This window comes from Cardiocondyla obscurior, linkage group LG18, assembly GCF_019399895.1.
Source record: "Cardiocondyla obscurior isolate alpha-2009 linkage group LG18, Cobs3.1, whole genome shotgun sequence".
Taxonomy (NCBI): domain Eukaryota; kingdom Metazoa; phylum Arthropoda; class Insecta; order Hymenoptera; family Formicidae; genus Cardiocondyla; species Cardiocondyla obscurior.
The window spans coordinates 3,287,846-3,305,345 of NC_091881.1; the positions used below are offsets into that span (position 1 = coordinate 3,287,846).

General features: G+C 40.7%; 1 protein-coding gene and 1 long non-coding RNA gene across 8 annotated transcripts in view; one reads left to right on the top strand and one right to left on the bottom strand.

Annotated features, from left to right (window-relative positions):
- The window catches only part of Vn (membrane-bound neuregulin protein vein), a 277,589-nt gene that overhangs the window by 52,519 nt on the left and 207,570 nt on the right, over positions 1-17,500 (bottom strand). For all 3 annotated transcript variants that reach the window (XR_011546866.1, XM_070668868.1, XM_070668867.1), the window contains one exon: positions 2,343-2,451. Coding sequence is in view for 2 of the 3 variants with exons in the window: in XM_070668868.1 (XP_070524969.1) it covers positions 2,343-2,451 (109 nt within the window). In the remaining variant the exon portion in view is untranslated. The remainder of the gene's footprint in view (positions 1-2,342; positions 2,452-17,500) is intronic.
- LOC139109661 (uncharacterized) overlaps positions 9,779-17,500 on the top strand; it is a 133,998-nt gene continuing 126,276 nt past the window's right edge. For 3 of the 5 annotated variants that reach the window (XR_011546869.1, XR_011546873.1, XR_011546870.1), the window contains exons 1-3: positions 9,779-12,264; positions 12,358-12,425; positions 12,523-12,570. This is a non-coding gene — a long non-coding RNA (uncharacterized lncRNA). The remainder of the gene's footprint in view (positions 12,265-12,357; positions 12,426-12,522; positions 12,571-17,500) is intronic. The other 2 variants (XR_011546872.1, XR_011546871.1) reach the window with 2 other exon arrangements.

The following is a 17,500-nucleotide window of genomic DNA, read 5'->3' on the forward strand; positions in this document are numbered from 1 at the left end:
CTATAAACTGTAGTATGAGGGGGTGTGGGTGGTTGCCTTGTCGTTGGGCACATATTTTATACAGCAATTTGGTCGTAAGTGGTAAGAACGTAAAGTTAACAAGTTGAGGGGGTCGCCTAACAGAAACAAACGAGAAACCGGGACTCCCAGCACAGGTGGCGGCGGTGGTGTGTTGCATCGCGCGGGAATGAGAGAGATGGAGGTTGCCTTCAGGGGTTGAGATTTACGAGCGTCGCCGGCCGACGCGAAAAAGTTAACATTTGCTTGTGTCCCTTCTTCCCTTCTCTCTCTTTTTCTCTCTCTCGCTCTCTCTGCCTCTTTCTCTCTCTCTCTATCTCACTCTTTGTAGCTTGCCGGAAGTGACCAAGAGGATTGACGGTGTCGCGCGATAAAACCTAGCCATGATAAACTGAACGCCGCAGATTTGACATTTAGACCTGTCGCGGTGAAACTGCGATTCTTCCCTTATTTATTATAAGCTACGTGATTCAGTCGTTGCACTATCGATACGAATCGTATCATATTCCGTGGTTTATTTTACATTTTGTAGAAGCTCACATTCGAATATACTTGCAGCTGTGGGATTTTTCATGGCCTAGAAATTATAAAAGAAGAACAGAATGTATCTAATTTTTTTTTTTTTTTTTTTTTTTTTTCCTAGACGACTCGGTTTTACTATTCATGCCGTAAAAATCCCAACGAGACTGCCGAATGCATCATCGACGACGTGCAATTGAAATTTCTGACAAATTGACATTTGTGTGTGCGTTGCGTAAACGAGTGCGAGTATTGCAGCTGGCTGGGAAGTCCAGCCGGTGAACATTTCGCGAGCAAACTTTTTTAATTAAATGGATACTCAGCTACGCGGCGGTATCGATCAATTTAATACACGCGGCGGTTGAGGGAAAAGGGGGAGAAACGGGTGAGAGATTGTCAAGAAATTTAATTTTCGGAAGCACCGCTTATAAAAAAAAAAAAAAAAAAAAAAGCGACGATGGAGGTAAGGTTCGGATAATTTCAAAAAATTCCGAACGTTTTGCGCGCGTTGGTTCGGCTGTAACACGGAGGTCGATGATTGCAAAAGTCAATAGTTCCATCTTAAAGCGTAAATAGCGTTACCTTTGAGTTCGAGTGCCCACCGCCGCACGAATCCGCTGCTGCGAAATTACGTTTACAGAAAATATCGGTATATTCGCGGAGAAACGTACATTCGGAAGATATTAACCATCTTCCCTTTAGCTAGCGTTAACAAAAGAAGGAAAAATATTAGTTATTGGCTTTATAGCGGCGAAAGCGAGAACCGAAAGGAGGCAACAAATACAATTGACCGGAATAAAAATAAAAAGACGCGGATTAAAAGCAAGATAAATAAAGAGAGCTGAGAATGGCACTGAAACGCGAGAGAATTTAGGAAAATGTGGACGAGGAATGCTCCCGTTGATAAGACGAATAGGGAATGGTAAACGAAGACGGCAGTCGAGAGGAGTACTTGAGGGGAGAATGAAGGGGGGTGATAGAAAGCAGATCTATAGGAAGTATCTATTCTTAAGAGAGGTATCGCGTAGAAATCGGGGGTAGGAAAAAGGGATAAAAGGCACATAGAAGAAAATAGAGAGAAGAAGTGTCCGGGAGAAACGTGGAGGATCGCTCTTCGGTGTATCGGGAAAAGATAGTGGAGTCTCGGCCTAGACTTTCTCGACTATCAAGAACCTAGACCCCTCGAGCAATCGACAGCAAACATTTCTTGAAACTTCGTTCAACCCCGCTAACCGCTAACTCGTCGGCGGCCGCACAAAGGGGAGTAACAAGAAATGCAAGCTCGATTTCTCGCGTACATTCCGGGGAAGACGGCGCGAGCAGAACGTATTTTTGTAGTTTGTACTTTGCCCCCTTTTTTTTTTCTTTCTTTTCTGTCTCTTTTTTTTGCAGGATATGTTGGAAGTAATGTTAAAATTAAATTTTAATAACGGCTCAATTCCATTTTCTGCATCTAGTTCTTTTTCATTTTGCATCAGACAGTTGTACGTTAAATATAATCCCCTCGAGTCGATACTACAATTTTTCCAACATGTCGATAATTATAAGAATCTACAGTTTCGATAAGTTGCATATTTTGAGAGTGGGAACAAATGAGAACAGACGATTTCTGATCGCTTACAAGTTTGGAATACACGAAGTATATATAGCTTTAAATTAACTTCGTTACAATTCTTAACGCGAATAAACACGAACGTAATATTATTACGTAAATGTAATTATTAGTCGTTGCAGTTGATTAAAAACATTATAAGGATTATATGAATTGTAAATTGTAATATATAAAAATATAATATTGTACTTACTTGCATGCCGGTTCACCGACAGTCTCGAAAAATAGGCAGGTACCACCATTCATGCAAAAATCTCCTGCAATTGGACAGGGCTGCTCCTGCCGCGGCCACGCCGCTGTCGCTGTAATTAAAGAAATTAATTATTACTACGCGTCCAAAATATTTTTTCATTCGCGAAATAAGAGATACATCTAAAAGCTCGCGAGCATTTCTCACGATTGCTATCATCAAAAGCAACGTCCAAGAGATTCGGTATCATTGAAAATGACATACGTAAAAGATACGCGAATGAGCAAAGTGTTTAAACTCCTTTGCAAACAACCGCGATCGCTTAGAAAATCGGAACTGGCAGGCGCACGATATATTTTGCATCGTTTATCCGACGCAAAAATTTCGGAAGTTACCAGCGCGCGTCATTGCGAGGGGAAGAAAATTGGTTTGCCGGCCCGAAGCTTTTGCGATCATGCGGCTATTACGTAAGCCGGCATCTCGTAAATGTGCATTAGCGTAATAAAACGAAATAACGCGGCAAGATGGAAAGGAAAAACACGTGGATTAAATGCGATAGCACGTTTAATGAAACCCAAATACGTATCATTGCCACGGGTAATTAACTACCGTGGACCGTTATATATTTCCGCGTACAATTTTAATGTTCGGAGATTTTCACGTTTGCGTCCTATACAGACGTTCCCGCTCGCGCACCGATTTAATTATTAATTTAATTACAACAAACATTAATTAAAATATCGTTAAACTGCATTTACTGGGTGGTGTAACGCGATGCATTTTCGGCGGACGGCGCACAATACGGTGTTATTTCTTGTAATTGTAAACTCTGCAAAATTGCTCGACGTGTGCTGGTTATGGAAAATAACGCCGGTGTGTATCGCGTAATGAGATTTATTCCTTCACCGTTGACATTTTACTAATACAGTTGTTTACGTTATTTTTACCGCTATTGAGTTTGCATCATCACTCCGTCAAAATTAGAAATAAATTGAGCGGACAAAAACAAGGTTGATTCTAAATACGTACTTATATAAATTGGGGAGCTCAAATAAAATAGGCATAAAACGCACCGTGAATTTTAGCGATAGATATTGGCAGCATCCGCGCTGTGAAATCTGGTACGTATCGAGTTTATCCATAGTGACGCGTGAACGCGGAATAAAAGAATTGCATCTGCTTCGGAAAAGCAAGCTGTCGACACAATCGATATCTCCCTTCTTCCGCCAGCCGTTCTGCACCAAGTTGTTGCTTTCGTCGGCACTTTCACCGGGCGTTTTACTCATTCGCGTACGTAAAATCGCATTTTTGAGCATTATCCCTCGCGCGGGAGAAAATGATATTCGTAGAGTATCAAACGGTCACGATATGCATTTTGATATCCCCATCGTCGTCTTTTCGCCTCGAATTAATTTCTGGCCCACAAACGCGGGGGTTGCAAAAAAAAGGAGAAAAGTTTATGAAGATCCGACAATGTAGCGTACTTTCTGAGGTTTCCTCGACTTTTAGCCATCGCGGTTATTTTCTCTTCTTTTGTTAGCAAAACCGCAACGTCGGCAACGATCAGTAGACGACGCTGACACGTCGATAGCTGCCACCGTATCGCTTGCCGTGCTTGCGGAAGATAATTTTATTACCTGGAAAGATGGCTCGACTCATAAGATCGTTTACCCGGAACTGCTCCATCATATAGCGTCGTGACGCGTTAAATCTCTCTTTCCAAAAAAAAGAATTTCCGTACGTAAAAATATATGATTTAGATTTATTGTCGCGTAATTACATTAACAAAACTTGTTTTTTTAAGAAATAAATATTATTTTAAATATGTAACATTACTTATATTAATGATTTTCATAAAAAGACTTCAGCATTTCTTAACGCTGTTCAGAGCACGAAAAATCTCAGGGCTCGATTATCTTATCAGGAAATGCTTGCGGTATCACACTTACCGCATCGTCACAGTTAACCCGATTGACCTACGTAAAAAGACCATTTTACAGAATTGGCTTCGTCCGGAGATGTGGAAAAAAAAGCTCTCGTTTTTCGGATTTCTGTAAATCCGAAAGTACGTGACAATTTCAAACGCGCGTACAAGAAGATATATCCGCTAATTGCAAAAAATCCCTAACTGCCCTCGACGAAAACGAGTGTGTCGCGTAAAAAATAAAAAAGATTCGCACGACGAAATTAAGATTGTTATCGGGAGAGATAAAGGCGGATGTTAATGCCGGGTGTAGAACGTTCAGTTGCGCGCGGAAAGGTAGCGGACGAGTTTTCGAGAGCGCCATTATTACGGATTAACAATCCTCCATTCGGTCGATCCGGCCGTTGCAGCGCTTGCAGCTGGAGTTCCATCCGGGAGCTTCAGAAACCGTCGGACTAACGCGCCCCTCTTTTTCCCCCTTTCGCCCTCCTGTCCGAGTCACGGCTCTTTTTCGCTCGCGTTTCTTCTCGTTAACTCGTTAACGAACAGAAGACATTTCGCAGTGAAAGCTCTTACCATCTCCCGGCCAGATGGTGCACGCGGAAAAGCGTTCCGCTAGGCGAAATTTCAATTTTCTCGTCGCCAATGCGCCACGTAAATGTGTTCATGTGCATTTACGCGGGCCCGGTACGTTGCTCTAGGTAACCCCCTCGTGACATGGCCGGCGCCTCGTTACGTGACTTCCCGTTGTAATGGACATCCGCTAATTTCGAATATGAAAAGATAGTCTTATCGTTGCTTTTGATGTTAGCGGAAGATAAGCGCGTAAAAATATTGCGAACTTTATTCGCGATAATTTAAAAATAAAATTTTACGCGAGGAATAAAGGTCGAAAATATTGTTGGATAAATTGTGAGCTCTTAAGACAGAGGCGTGAGGCCTCATTTATAAGTAGATGTCAAAATAAATTTGTACGATTTAAATATGAATGGATCGATCGATCGATCAAGCGCGCGGAACTGCATCGGTGTTAATCAGTAATTATTTCACGTTAATGCCGAAGCGGTCGAGTAAACAGGGGCTTTCGTTGATGCATCTTCACCGCGCGGCGAACTGGAATACAATGCCAGGAAAATGCTCGCGTGCAATACTAGTATATTCATCACCGTCACCAGCATTGAACGTGTTAATCCTTATCTAGGCAATATGAGTTTGTTGGGATTTACAATAATTCATTTGAAATCGCTTTTCGCAACAAGCTTGCTAAAACTTCGAGGAACACTTTAACGTGTTCTATAAAAAAATAAGAATGCAAAATGATGATAATTATAAATTTGTGCAGCTGCGAAGGGCGCGGAAAGCGACGAGCACATTATTGCCATTAATTACGCCCCGGCTTTGTTATTTATTTGTTTTCGATTACGACGTGCTTGCCTGCCGATGGAAGCTAACCGCGCGTAAATAAATGATGCTGGAAAATTGAATCGCCAACTGAGTTCGGCGAGCGGGTATTTTCCGGGTTCGCCTTCTCCTGGCATTCTCTTTCGAGACTGCATCGAGGCGCCGGTTCAATTTCCTAACGTCATTAGTCATCGTGGTGAACCCGGGGCCGTGCTGCATCACCCCCGCGAACATGATCGCGCATTTACACGGGCGCACCCGCGGTTCTCGGGGTGTCAGGGGGGAAGGCTGTCGCGAATTCGCGCACACGACACGGAAATAAAACGTCACGATGTATACGGCGGGCACGGGGGCCGTTTGTAATTCGTTGCGACGCGGCCGTTACACCGCGTGGAATTAGTTTGTAAAGACGCGATTTACAAGAACACCGACAACGACAAGCGGGAGGAGAGAGATTTATACACCGCGGAAAAAGAGGAGGGTACGCGGGGGAGGGGAGGGATCGAAGCTGCCGATGGTATCGATTCGAACCGATAACATGCAGCTATTTGAATTCGCTCGACACCGCTTGAAATTCAATGAAAATTCACCAGCGATAAAACTTCTTGACGCTGTGTACATAGACGACGTTCATCAACCTCGCAACTGCGCTGTTTCACCGAATGCGACACGGTCCCTACGATCTTTTTCGATATCTAGCGATTTTGTATGCGTGCGCTTCCTCTATCTCTCATTCTCCTTCTCTCGTACTCTCCGTAAGAACAGTCTCAGATAACTTTTCATTCCTGGAAATCTGTCGGCTTTTACCACTTTGCGATTCGTAGTTCTCGACGGCAAAAATACGATTGATTAGGTTCGCAGTTGCAATTACTTTCATGCGCAACGTATTAAAAAAAAAAAATAAAAAAAAATATAAAAAAATAGAGCTCATGTTTAGATCCGATGGCGTTGTCTTTTTCAATATCTAACGACAATATACGCTCCCGTAAAAATTGCGAGCATATTGACTGGCATGCGAGCGTGTCCGCACGCTTTCAAGTTTGTCGTTTCGATAGTTCCTGTTTTCGCGAATTTCCGACTGAGCGAAAATGTTTCATCGAGACGCCGGATCGTCACTGCCGCCACACTGGTTGTGCCAACAAAAGCACGGAAAACGGTTTCAATTCGCAGTGTGCCTGATGCACACGGACAACGTATTGTTTGGAGACTATTATCGCTGTTACATCCATCGGTTTTTTCAGTTACATGCCGGCAGGTGATCGAAAGAATTTCTCTCGCAGCACAGAAAATCTTCCAGCTTTAAAGATGGATATTCGCACATCTGGTGGGAAATATTATTAATTAATCGTTATATGTCTGAAAGATTTTTGATGAACTTTTTATTTTAAAATTTTACCCATAATTTAAATATATATACGGTCAAATTAATTTTATCGAATTTTAATTTAAAAAGCAATAATTCGTTAAAATAATACTTTATGCATATGTAATTGATTCTCTAGTTAAAATCTTTTTACGCAGTCTTTTCTTTAATTAATAATGTTAAATTTTTACAGGAAATTATATTAAGTTTGCTTTGCGAGGCAGCATTTAAATATATAATTTCGTAAACTGGCGTACACATTGCATTTAGTATATGCGAACAAATATTTGTCTAATTAATGAAGTCGAGAGTGTAATTAATTATTCCGTGTTATGTATTAATTCCGCACATGAACTCGTTAATACATATATGTATATTAGCTTAGGGTGCAATTGAATTGTAGTTAATATATTTTATCTTTGTCTCTATTGGTCTATGATTGATTAAAAATTACTAAAGAAATTAATGTACAACTTGATTGAAAAAATTTATCATAAAAAAAATTAATTTTTTTTTTTTTTTGGTACTGAAACGCATATCGGACGTGCAGGCGCAAATTTATTTTAGGAGTCGTTTTCGTTCGAAGCGAGGTTGATCGAGCTATTTGGTAGCAGCGCAAAGAAAACGCGGTAGGAAAATAGGAAAAGCCGCGCCGTGTATGTCGATGGGAAGCCGCGGTTGCGGGAGAAAAGAATAAACGACGACGTGTTTGTTCGTCGTTAAAAGGCGTTAAAAGTCCTGTGTACGCGCGACGATGTCGAAGTGAAACAAGCGTAAATGGGAACGTAAGCGTTCCAGATTCCTTCTGAAGCCGCTTTTGAGGACACGTCCTTCATGCATACGTCGACGAGAGAGAGCTCCTTCTCGTCGTCGGAATTATCACGCGCCGCGGTTCAAAAGAGACGTCGGTCGGTGTGCAGCGCGGAAATGCGGAGTACGCGGCAGAAACAGAATATAGATGCCTGAATAGAAAGCGGGAAAAACGTGTTCACCTACTAAAAAAAAGAAGAAAAAAAAAGAAGCGATCGCGAAACAAACGTAGACACCGGTCTTAACTGTACAATCGCGTATTCTGTGTTCGCGCGGGAGTTTGCTTATTCATCAGCGAAACATCGTTTCTCATCGCGGTTATGCCGTGAAAGAATTCGCCGTAGAGCTAGGAATGCCGAACACGGCAATGTCTCGGAAGAAACGCTTCGAAAAAAAGACGATACGGCACGGCACGGATACTCGTTCGACCGCGAATCTTGTCGCCTATATAAAAAAAATTAATATAAAATTGATATAAATATAAATCCAATTTTTGTGTTAATTTTTCATTGCGAGATAAATTTATTTTAAATTCTTTTGGGCTTTTTTAATCTCTGTAAATATATATGTGCGACCGTAGAGAATTTGTGATATTTTTTAGAATAGCTGGCGAACGCGTTCAAACATAGGTGTGTGTTCGATGCAATGCAAATTTCGCACTGCTATTAGTGCGGCCTGTCAGTTAGGTAATTATTACGCGCGCGTTGTAATTTCAAATGAGATTGTACGGTAGCGTCGTAAATTTCGACAATCATTAATAGTCGATTCGGAATGGGTGCTCGATTCTAAAACGCTAATGAACTCTAGATGTTAATTACTCATTTCGGCTTTCGATATCGTTGACAAAAATGACAGCTGTTATTGCCCTACTCGTATTTAAATACGAATTTTATATTTCGCTCATCCGGAAGTTGCCTTGTTGAAACAGTAGGATATAATTTGACTAGCGAAAAATTGCAATTTATCGAGTATACTCGTGCACGAAATTAAAGTCAACACGCGTTTGCGATTAAATGAAATCCAAAATTCGCAATAACGCGTAAATCAATTTGGATTGCTGCCATTAATCTCATATATTTATTGGACAGTATTCAATCTTCCGCACAGTACCAATGAAATCGCAATAATGTGTGAATGTACCCAGGTGTATGTAATTTATCCAGGATCTACCAGCAATCATTAAACTTTTAACGACCGCGATTGCGTCACTTACTTTTAAGCGATCGCGCGATATTAACTTTGATCGTCCCGTTTATACGTTACAAACCACATCTTTATTTAATGTCTTATTTTTAATTAAAAAAAAGTTTGACCGGAATGTCGTATATTACGTTTACACGAGACAGAATACGAGATTACGTCTAATAAAATTAGCTTTTAATTCGGTATGGCAAAATACATTATTTATCTGATTCGAAATAAAGCGGTATATCACCCGTCCGTAGAGCAATATTAGGCGACTGCATGAGATTTCGTTTCTCTCTTAATGTTCTTTCCCCGTCGCGGTGATAAAATAAAAACGAACGATGGATCGCGGGGTAGATTGAAGGGCTATGGACTGAACGATGGAAAGAGAGAGAGCGTTCTGTGCGCGTGTCGATCGACGAAGTTTCCTCGTTTTTCTCTTAATATTTTTTTTTTTTTATTTTTTTTTTCCTTACCGGGCGTGTCCATCCCTGCCTTCCCAAGTCGACGTATCGACGCCTAGGCCGACAATCGATCATACGTCGACGTTCGTCACGCGATTCCGCTGCCGGCCGAAAACTATCGCGGTCATTAATCTGACCGGCCTCTGTTGGCCCCGATTGAAGAATAGAAATTGTCTTCGACACCCTGGTCGGTACCTTCGCTCAGGTACATATTTCGTTCTTGCTCTCGCAAAAATCTCATACGCTCGCCGCAGTCATTAAATCCAGCCGAGATCCTACCGGCCGTTTGCATGAACTGGGTTAATCGACCGATTTTATGACTTTTTTTTTATTTTACTTTTTTTCCTTTTTTTTTTAAATAAAATTCCACGGACAGTTGGTTTATCCCTATCGAAATTTGTTAACTCTGCCGCGTTTTTATTCATTTTGCACGTCATAATTGAAAACCAGGCAAAATAAATTTTTTACCCGAATTATTTACAAATGTAAGATAAAATCTACGTGTTTGACAAATTAAAATGTTTAAATTCTATAAATCATAGATAGTTTTATATATTACCCGAGTCAGTAACAAATTAATGAATTGTAATATTTTAAATATATTACATTAGTGGCACGTGTCGTCTTAGATTTTATTTATTAATTGGTTTTTGCATAGACATCAGCTTAGTGATCTTTCTTTTGTCGAGATATTAATAATTTAGTCGATAGTTAAAATGAAATATCGTGGGGAACGTTCAGTATTTAATACATCCACGGCATATCTCAGTCGGTTTGGTATGAATTTTCTATCCGATCTTCCAGGAATACAAGCGAACAGGGATATCTGGACTCGCGGCGCAATAGTGCTGCCCGAAACTGATCAGACATTCAGGTTCCGTTCTTCGTACCGCGCAGCAGGCTTTTAATATTTAACCTACGATACCTCTTGCGAATAGCTACATGACACCTGATACCAACTTGGCATATTGCGTCATTCATATCATATGCGTTTTGATATGAAACGAAAAAATTGGTAACGCTACGTATGCATAAATATAGATAATTATCAGCTCGTAAAATAAATGAAATTATTTAAAAAAATGCGCCTGTGAGGTTTTCATTTTGATTCATAATGTAATTCAAAAATAGACAAATGTTTTAATTGCAAAATATATCCTTATGCATTAATGATAAATAATTTTATTATATTATACATATATCAAATTTAAAATAAACTAGATATTACGAAGCACGCGTTATTTTTCCTCGCTTTTTTTGTAAAAGAAAAAAGAAAAAAAAATTGTTTTACATTTAATAGCTTTCGGAAATTAACTATAAATGTACGTACATCTTACGTAGCACCGTAAACGCTTTTTGTGCCTTTGAATGAATTTGTTCACACATTCGGATGTTAATTATATTTATTTTCATCAGTTTAATTAAATAAATTACATGTGATTGATTTAGTTAAACACCGCGACGTATCTATTAGACACAGACTCGGGTAGTATTTAATTTATGTAATTTATATAGTTTAAAATAATTGTAATAATATATGTTTGTGATAAATATTTTAAATAATATTTTAATTAATATTCGATTAATTTTTCTTTTACAGCGCGCAGCGTCTTCAACCGCATAGCGCGATCGGAGCATCGGAGTGGGGGTCGGAGTGGGGGAAGAGCGAAGTGAGCGCGAGCTACGCTACCTTTCTCCTTCCCACCATTCCCTCGGCGGCGATTAAACGGACGACACGTAGACGGAAGGTGCGCCGTATGTACAAAAAAGTACACGCACATCTAACGAAGAAGGATGTAACCCGGTACAGACCGACTCTACGACTCGTGCTCTATACGCAGAGAACACTGACGATAACATTTTCGTTTCAATGAGGTAAGTTATAACCTGATTCGTACGTTAAATATGTTCGCTTCTTTCGCGCGATTATTTTATCCTACCGATCAAGCCCGCAGGTCCCTTTCGACGCAGCTCGGAGCAAGCTGATCGGAGATTCACTTGCAGTGCGCTAGCGGCGTTTTCGCCGGCCGCAGAATCTCCGCAATGCGGCCGACGGAAACGTCGATGGTAGGACTGAAAGTAGATCGTCGATCAGTTCGGTCGGAGCTCGCTTGAAATGGGACTTTGACGAGAGCCGCGACATAGTTAAAGGTTCGTCGTAATATATGTATTTAAAGTAATGTTTTGTGTTAAAGTTGCGTAGCGAGCGAGCGGGGGCGAAAGGACAACGGCGTACGTAACTCGCGCGACGCAGGCTTCCTTCCCCTTCCCCCTGTCTAGACCCAGCCGAAGGCCGAGTCGAGGCACGCTATACCGAGCGGAGCTGTGATGAGTCATTGCTTGTTGTGTCTGGTAGACGACGGAGCTGATGCCGCGTCTGACCTACTACAATCCCGTAGCCTGTGGTAAGGACAGCGGCTTAACAAGCGTGCTGAATATTTTGCGAATGATTCAACGAGTGACTTTTTATCTGTTTTAGATGGGGTAAAAGTGCCGCACGCCGATATGGTTGAATTAACGAACCGCAGCCGGTTCGTCGTCGGTTTTTTAATCGGAAGTGTCGATCAGTAACGCGGGCGATTTTAGCTTCACGAGGTAGGACCGCGAGTGCCGTTTAATTGTGTCGCGCGAATGTGTGCTCGGTGCTTAGCTCTCGCGATTGTAAAGTCACTCGGCCGCGTTCGCGAGTGTCCAACGCGGAAGGATGACTCGACACGGCCACCTGAGAGGAGGAGGAGGCTCAGGAAGGGCAACATGCCTCATCGAAGCAACGTCTCGGTAAGAATTATTTTTTATTGAATTAAATTGGATTTTTTTTATCAATAATATGAGTTTGAACGTTTCTATAATTGATGTATTTGTATGTTACAGGATCATCCTATTCTGAGAGGAGGAGGAGGCCTCGGAAAGGCATCCTGCTTCGGCAGAGCAACGTCTTGGTAAGAATTATTTTTTATTAAATTAAATTAAATTTTTTTTATTAATGATATTACTTTAAACGTTTCTATAATTTATTTTTTATTTGTATTTTTGCAGGATCATCGCAGCTGTAATCCAGTAACTCTGCTGCTGCGCTTCGAACTGGTGAGTGAGAAATAATTATTTTTTCAGCGTTATGATATCAGCGTTGGGGTGGGAAATTATGATAAATATACTAATAAATAAAAATTATATTAAATAAATTAATAAAAAAAACTATATAACCGTTTAAAGTGTTTACACATTTAAGGTTTAGTCTGCTTTGAAAAAAATTAGCTTCGCGAAACTTCTGCAACATTAGTTTTTATTTTTGAGCGCAGTAGTAAAAAGTAGAAAATATGACTTTTAGCTTGTCGTATTGCACGAGACCATTGCCGTATTAAATGTCTGAGTTTGCGACAGGATCTCGTGAGCAAACACGTAAAACTAGCTTTGAAGAAACAACTCTATCGTAAAACACTAAGTAAACCTTCGGCCGGCATGTCTCGACCCATCAAAAATTTCGCCCGCGACGCAATTTAAAAAAATTGAAATATTAAAAAGCCCGCAATATTTTATGATTTAAACAAATAACTTTCTATTATTACTAATTAAATTAAAAATACCGATAAGTAAAACATTCTGTTACCCGATATTAAATTTTTAGTATTAGAAAAAGAGAAAGAACATTTATTTTAATTTATTCAATAAGTCCATTAATTGTGGAGTAGTATTTTTTAACGCAGCAATTAGGGATATTCGCAAAAACAAATTAGGTGCTCATTCAGATCGATTGCCGAATGATTGTCGTCTGCTCTCAGTAACGCCGTAATAACGACGATGCCAACTCCAACGAGGTGAAAATTGCAATTTAATTGAGTATCAGCGGTCGCCGAAAAAGAGTTCACGCGATATAGGATAGTTCGTTATGGAATTAAATACTTCCGGCTGAAAGGCTGATGGCCAAAAGGGGGATCGAGGGATTTTTCGCATAAAAGGTTAAACTCTCCCATGCCGGTAGTTTTTCGCCGGCAACAGATCGCTGATAATGGTACAGGTCGAGTTTATCGAACCGTCGCACCGGGTGTGATTAAATTAAATTTTTTTCGTTCTGTTCTTTTTTTTTTGTCTTTTCTCTTTCGCTCTCTCCACCGCTTAGTCGTTGAAGATTAGTAATAACAAAGTGTTCACCTATTTCGTGAGCGGTTCGCGAGTCTCCACTTGTCACGAGCGGCAGCTTAGGCCATATTACGATCATGCAACCGTCTCGCGAGGCAAGGGTAAGAAAAAGAGGTATGCTTAGTTGGCGTTTTGTCGATGAAAATGTAATTTTTTATTATTAAACCGTCGGTGGGCGCGTTGATTCGCTTTATGACATCTTTGCTGGAAGACGAATGACCGTATGCGATGCACGAAGCTCGGTCGAATAATGTTTGGATTGCACGATACTGTTGGCCGAGGTGTATATTCACGCGATACGACAAAATCAACACATTTCTTTTTTTACTTTCAAAGACATTAGCAAATATTAGTAATACGAATTCGTAACATTAAGAAAATATATTACCTTTTACCTACTCTACAACTTTCATCACCGTTATATTATTTTATTTGATTTTTTAAATTATAATATACATTTCCTCGGAATAAATTCTACGAAGAGTAAAGTTTATAATTAATCTCAATAGTGTTTCTCACTTTTTGTGCCTCTATCAAAAATCGAGAGTAATTTGCATAAAGCTGCCGCTCCGGCGCAAGCCTTCTCTTCAACGAAGTATTCAGAACTAGCAAAGTAGATGCGCTGCGTGATACAATACATACATATAGATGAGAGGAGTGTCGCGTAGGCGGATGTACATACACGTGCGCACACAGCCGCTTTCGGTTAAGCAAGTATAGAGACGCGTTCTCGTGTGGTAACTTGGAGAACGGCACCTGGGGGCACAATCCTCCTTTTGCGTTACGTCGTGGCGTCATGCTGGGGCAATCCGACCGCGCAAAAAGACTGAACAACGACCCACCGCCATCGCGACTGCAGCGTGTCACAATTGCGGCCTCGCTTGATTCGTTTTCGCTTGCCCCCTGGTCGAGTTCGGAGTCGTTACGATACGCGTACGAACGAAAACGGTGTACGACATTCCGGCTAAGATCTACGCTTGCCCTTCGAGGACGACGCGAGGCGCGCGCCGGCTTTTCGATTTTTAATTCTGGCGAAGGTGCTCCGCGACGAACAATTTTTTTTTTTTTTTTTTGATTATTCCAAACAGCCGTGCGACGAGACGTCGATATTTCACTCGACACCTGATAATGAAGATTGATATTATCGCATATCCGTTTTCAAATATCGGTTATTCGAGGTTCAGTTATAGGGTGTTTAAGCACAAATTGCGAGAAATACCCGCGATGACGTTTAAAGTTCGATCGAGCGCGCGTTCTCGTAATTTTTCAACGATAAGTGGCATAACGCGACGCCACGAAAAAATCCGTGGCGTAAAAGCGGATTTCTCTTGAATGCACGAGAGACCGAAACATTCACCTTGATTGGATCGTTACACGATTCGATAACGCTCTACTACTACCGTTTTCAGCAGATTACGATGAGCTCGCTCACAAATCCGAAATGAAATCAAAGAAATATTCGTGGAAAAAAACTGAAACATAGCGGCATGCTACCCGGGGGCTCAATATACGACCGATTTAGGCTATTAAAAGTTTTGAATATCACCCAGCTCATCGAGCCAATTAGCGCAGATTCTACGATTCTATGATTCAAATGAAATTCTAATCGCTTAAATACCTGTAATAGAACAATTGTATATTAATTTTTTAATTCGCTTTAAATTAATTTGCAAGCCGCTTTGAGCGCAGCGTTGAATTAATTTATCGTCATTTCTCTGACGGTGACGTCAATCTAAATATACAATGTGAAATAAGTTATACATATGTACACCTTTGATTTGCATATTCTGTTTTAGCAGATGTTCCGTCTATTTATAAAATTCATTTGCTTTAGAAAGATCAAAAGCTAAGCATTCTAGTTTGAAATAATTAAATTCGAGATGTTGCAAGAAGCGCATAAAAATTTCTCTACTTCTGTTCAAATATTTTTTGAAAGAAAAAAAATAAAAAATAAAATAAAATAAAAAAAAAATAAAAATAAATCCTCTCGTAAATTTATATTAAAAGCAAAAATTATAATACAGCGTAACCGACAGAATCAGCTTCTCTAAAGGATTAAACATTCCGCGTAACGAAGCGAAATTATTTGGTTCGTTATTTTTTAACATTGTTTTGAAGTTTGTCGTTAACATCGACGAGTATTTTTATGCCTCCGTGTGGTAACGCTCGTTTGACGCGATGTCAAAGAGACGTTATTACCCTTTAATTAATATCAGGCGCGATCTGTTTCATATTAACGTACGGCAATATTGTCAGAATTTGTCGCATTGAGCGGACGACGGGACTTCAATCAGATCAATACCGAATTGTAACAAAGTTAAATTCTATGGTCACTTTTGAATCATTGAATCGTGAAAAAAAGAGAAACGCGAGACATATCGTTATAGCATATTTTTAAATATCTACGAGTGCTTTATTTGGTCTCGGCAGAAATGATCTCATAATTATATCGCGGTTTTTGAAAATGTTTTAAATTGAAACGTACCAAAATCTGGGTCCCACATATCAGTATGTATTATAAATCTCGATATATTCAACTTGCTGTTATCTGCGGAGTCGGTATGTTTGTTCGTCCATTCGTCCGTGTGTTACTCGTTTAAATCTGACGGACATTTCTCAGTCCTTTGTTTCGCAGGCATATATTATAAATGATAAAGGATTTAACTTGCTACTCATTATGGGCCCGTTGAAATAATCTCGATTGCATCGTTTTTATCCGCTCTCTCTCTATTCCTCTCGTTCTCTCCCTCTAGCCTCTTTCTCGTCGGAAGCCCCGGCGACATTTTCGCGTCGGGTATCGCCGCTAGGTCGTTATTCACCGGCGTTAAACAGCGAAAATTTCAACAAAGCCTCACCCACGCTGTTATTTCCCCTCCCACCCTCGCGCGAAATACAATGAATATCCGAGCGTGTTCGTCCGGACTCGCGGCGATCAGAGACCCACATGGAGGTACCGCGCGGAACTTTTAATCCATCCCATTCTATGACCGAGGGAGATAGGCCGTGTCGCGAATTCGCAATACTCCCACGCAGCTGCCCCTCTCCGCGTTCGCGGAAAGGTATTTCGCGTATAAATCGCTTAATCTCTTAAAAATACGATCCGACTTGCGAGCACAACTCCGCGGTACATTGCACACGACGTAACCACTCGATAGTGCGCATTGCGAAAACCCATGGCTGCATGCCATATTGATAAAAATGTCAGCGTCGCGTCTGGTTTTTTTTTAGGACGGTTATCAGGCGTCGTTGAAGTGAAGGGTGCGATGATAATGAAAATTGCGAGTAAATAAAAACAAATATTTGCCGAAACGTTGAGGCAAGGGTATTTGCGAAGTGTGCTAACCGCGAAAATAATTGTTGGGTACGTTATATATAAAAAAAAAAATTTGCGCGAGCGCTTACGCGTGTTCGCACGTCAACATTGTACATTTTTGTGATAACTCACTAACCCTGCGGACCTCGTCTAAACCTGCAGCGGTTAGCCGACTAACGAGCGGTCGAGTAATGTCAAAACATTAATCGTGCCTAGCGGTTCGCCAAAACCGAAACGTCGATTTGCGGCGCGAATCATCGCTAGTTAAACACCGCGGAACTCCAAGGCAAGTGCGATGTATTCGCCAGTGCGTACGCTCGTTTTCACGTTATTTAAGCGATCGATTAATGTTAAATACCGTTCGCGGCGCACTATTTGCGAGCTAGTAGTCCCGTAATCTGCACGGACGGAAAATACTTTTATTGAACGACGATTAAAATGAGAGTAGATTTGCGGTAAAATAGTTTGAAATCGATCACTATATCTGTAACAGCCAAATAAAACAAGCGCATGCGATGGTGCACTTTTACACAACGGCAGAGTTTTAGAAACAGTTAAGTAGGG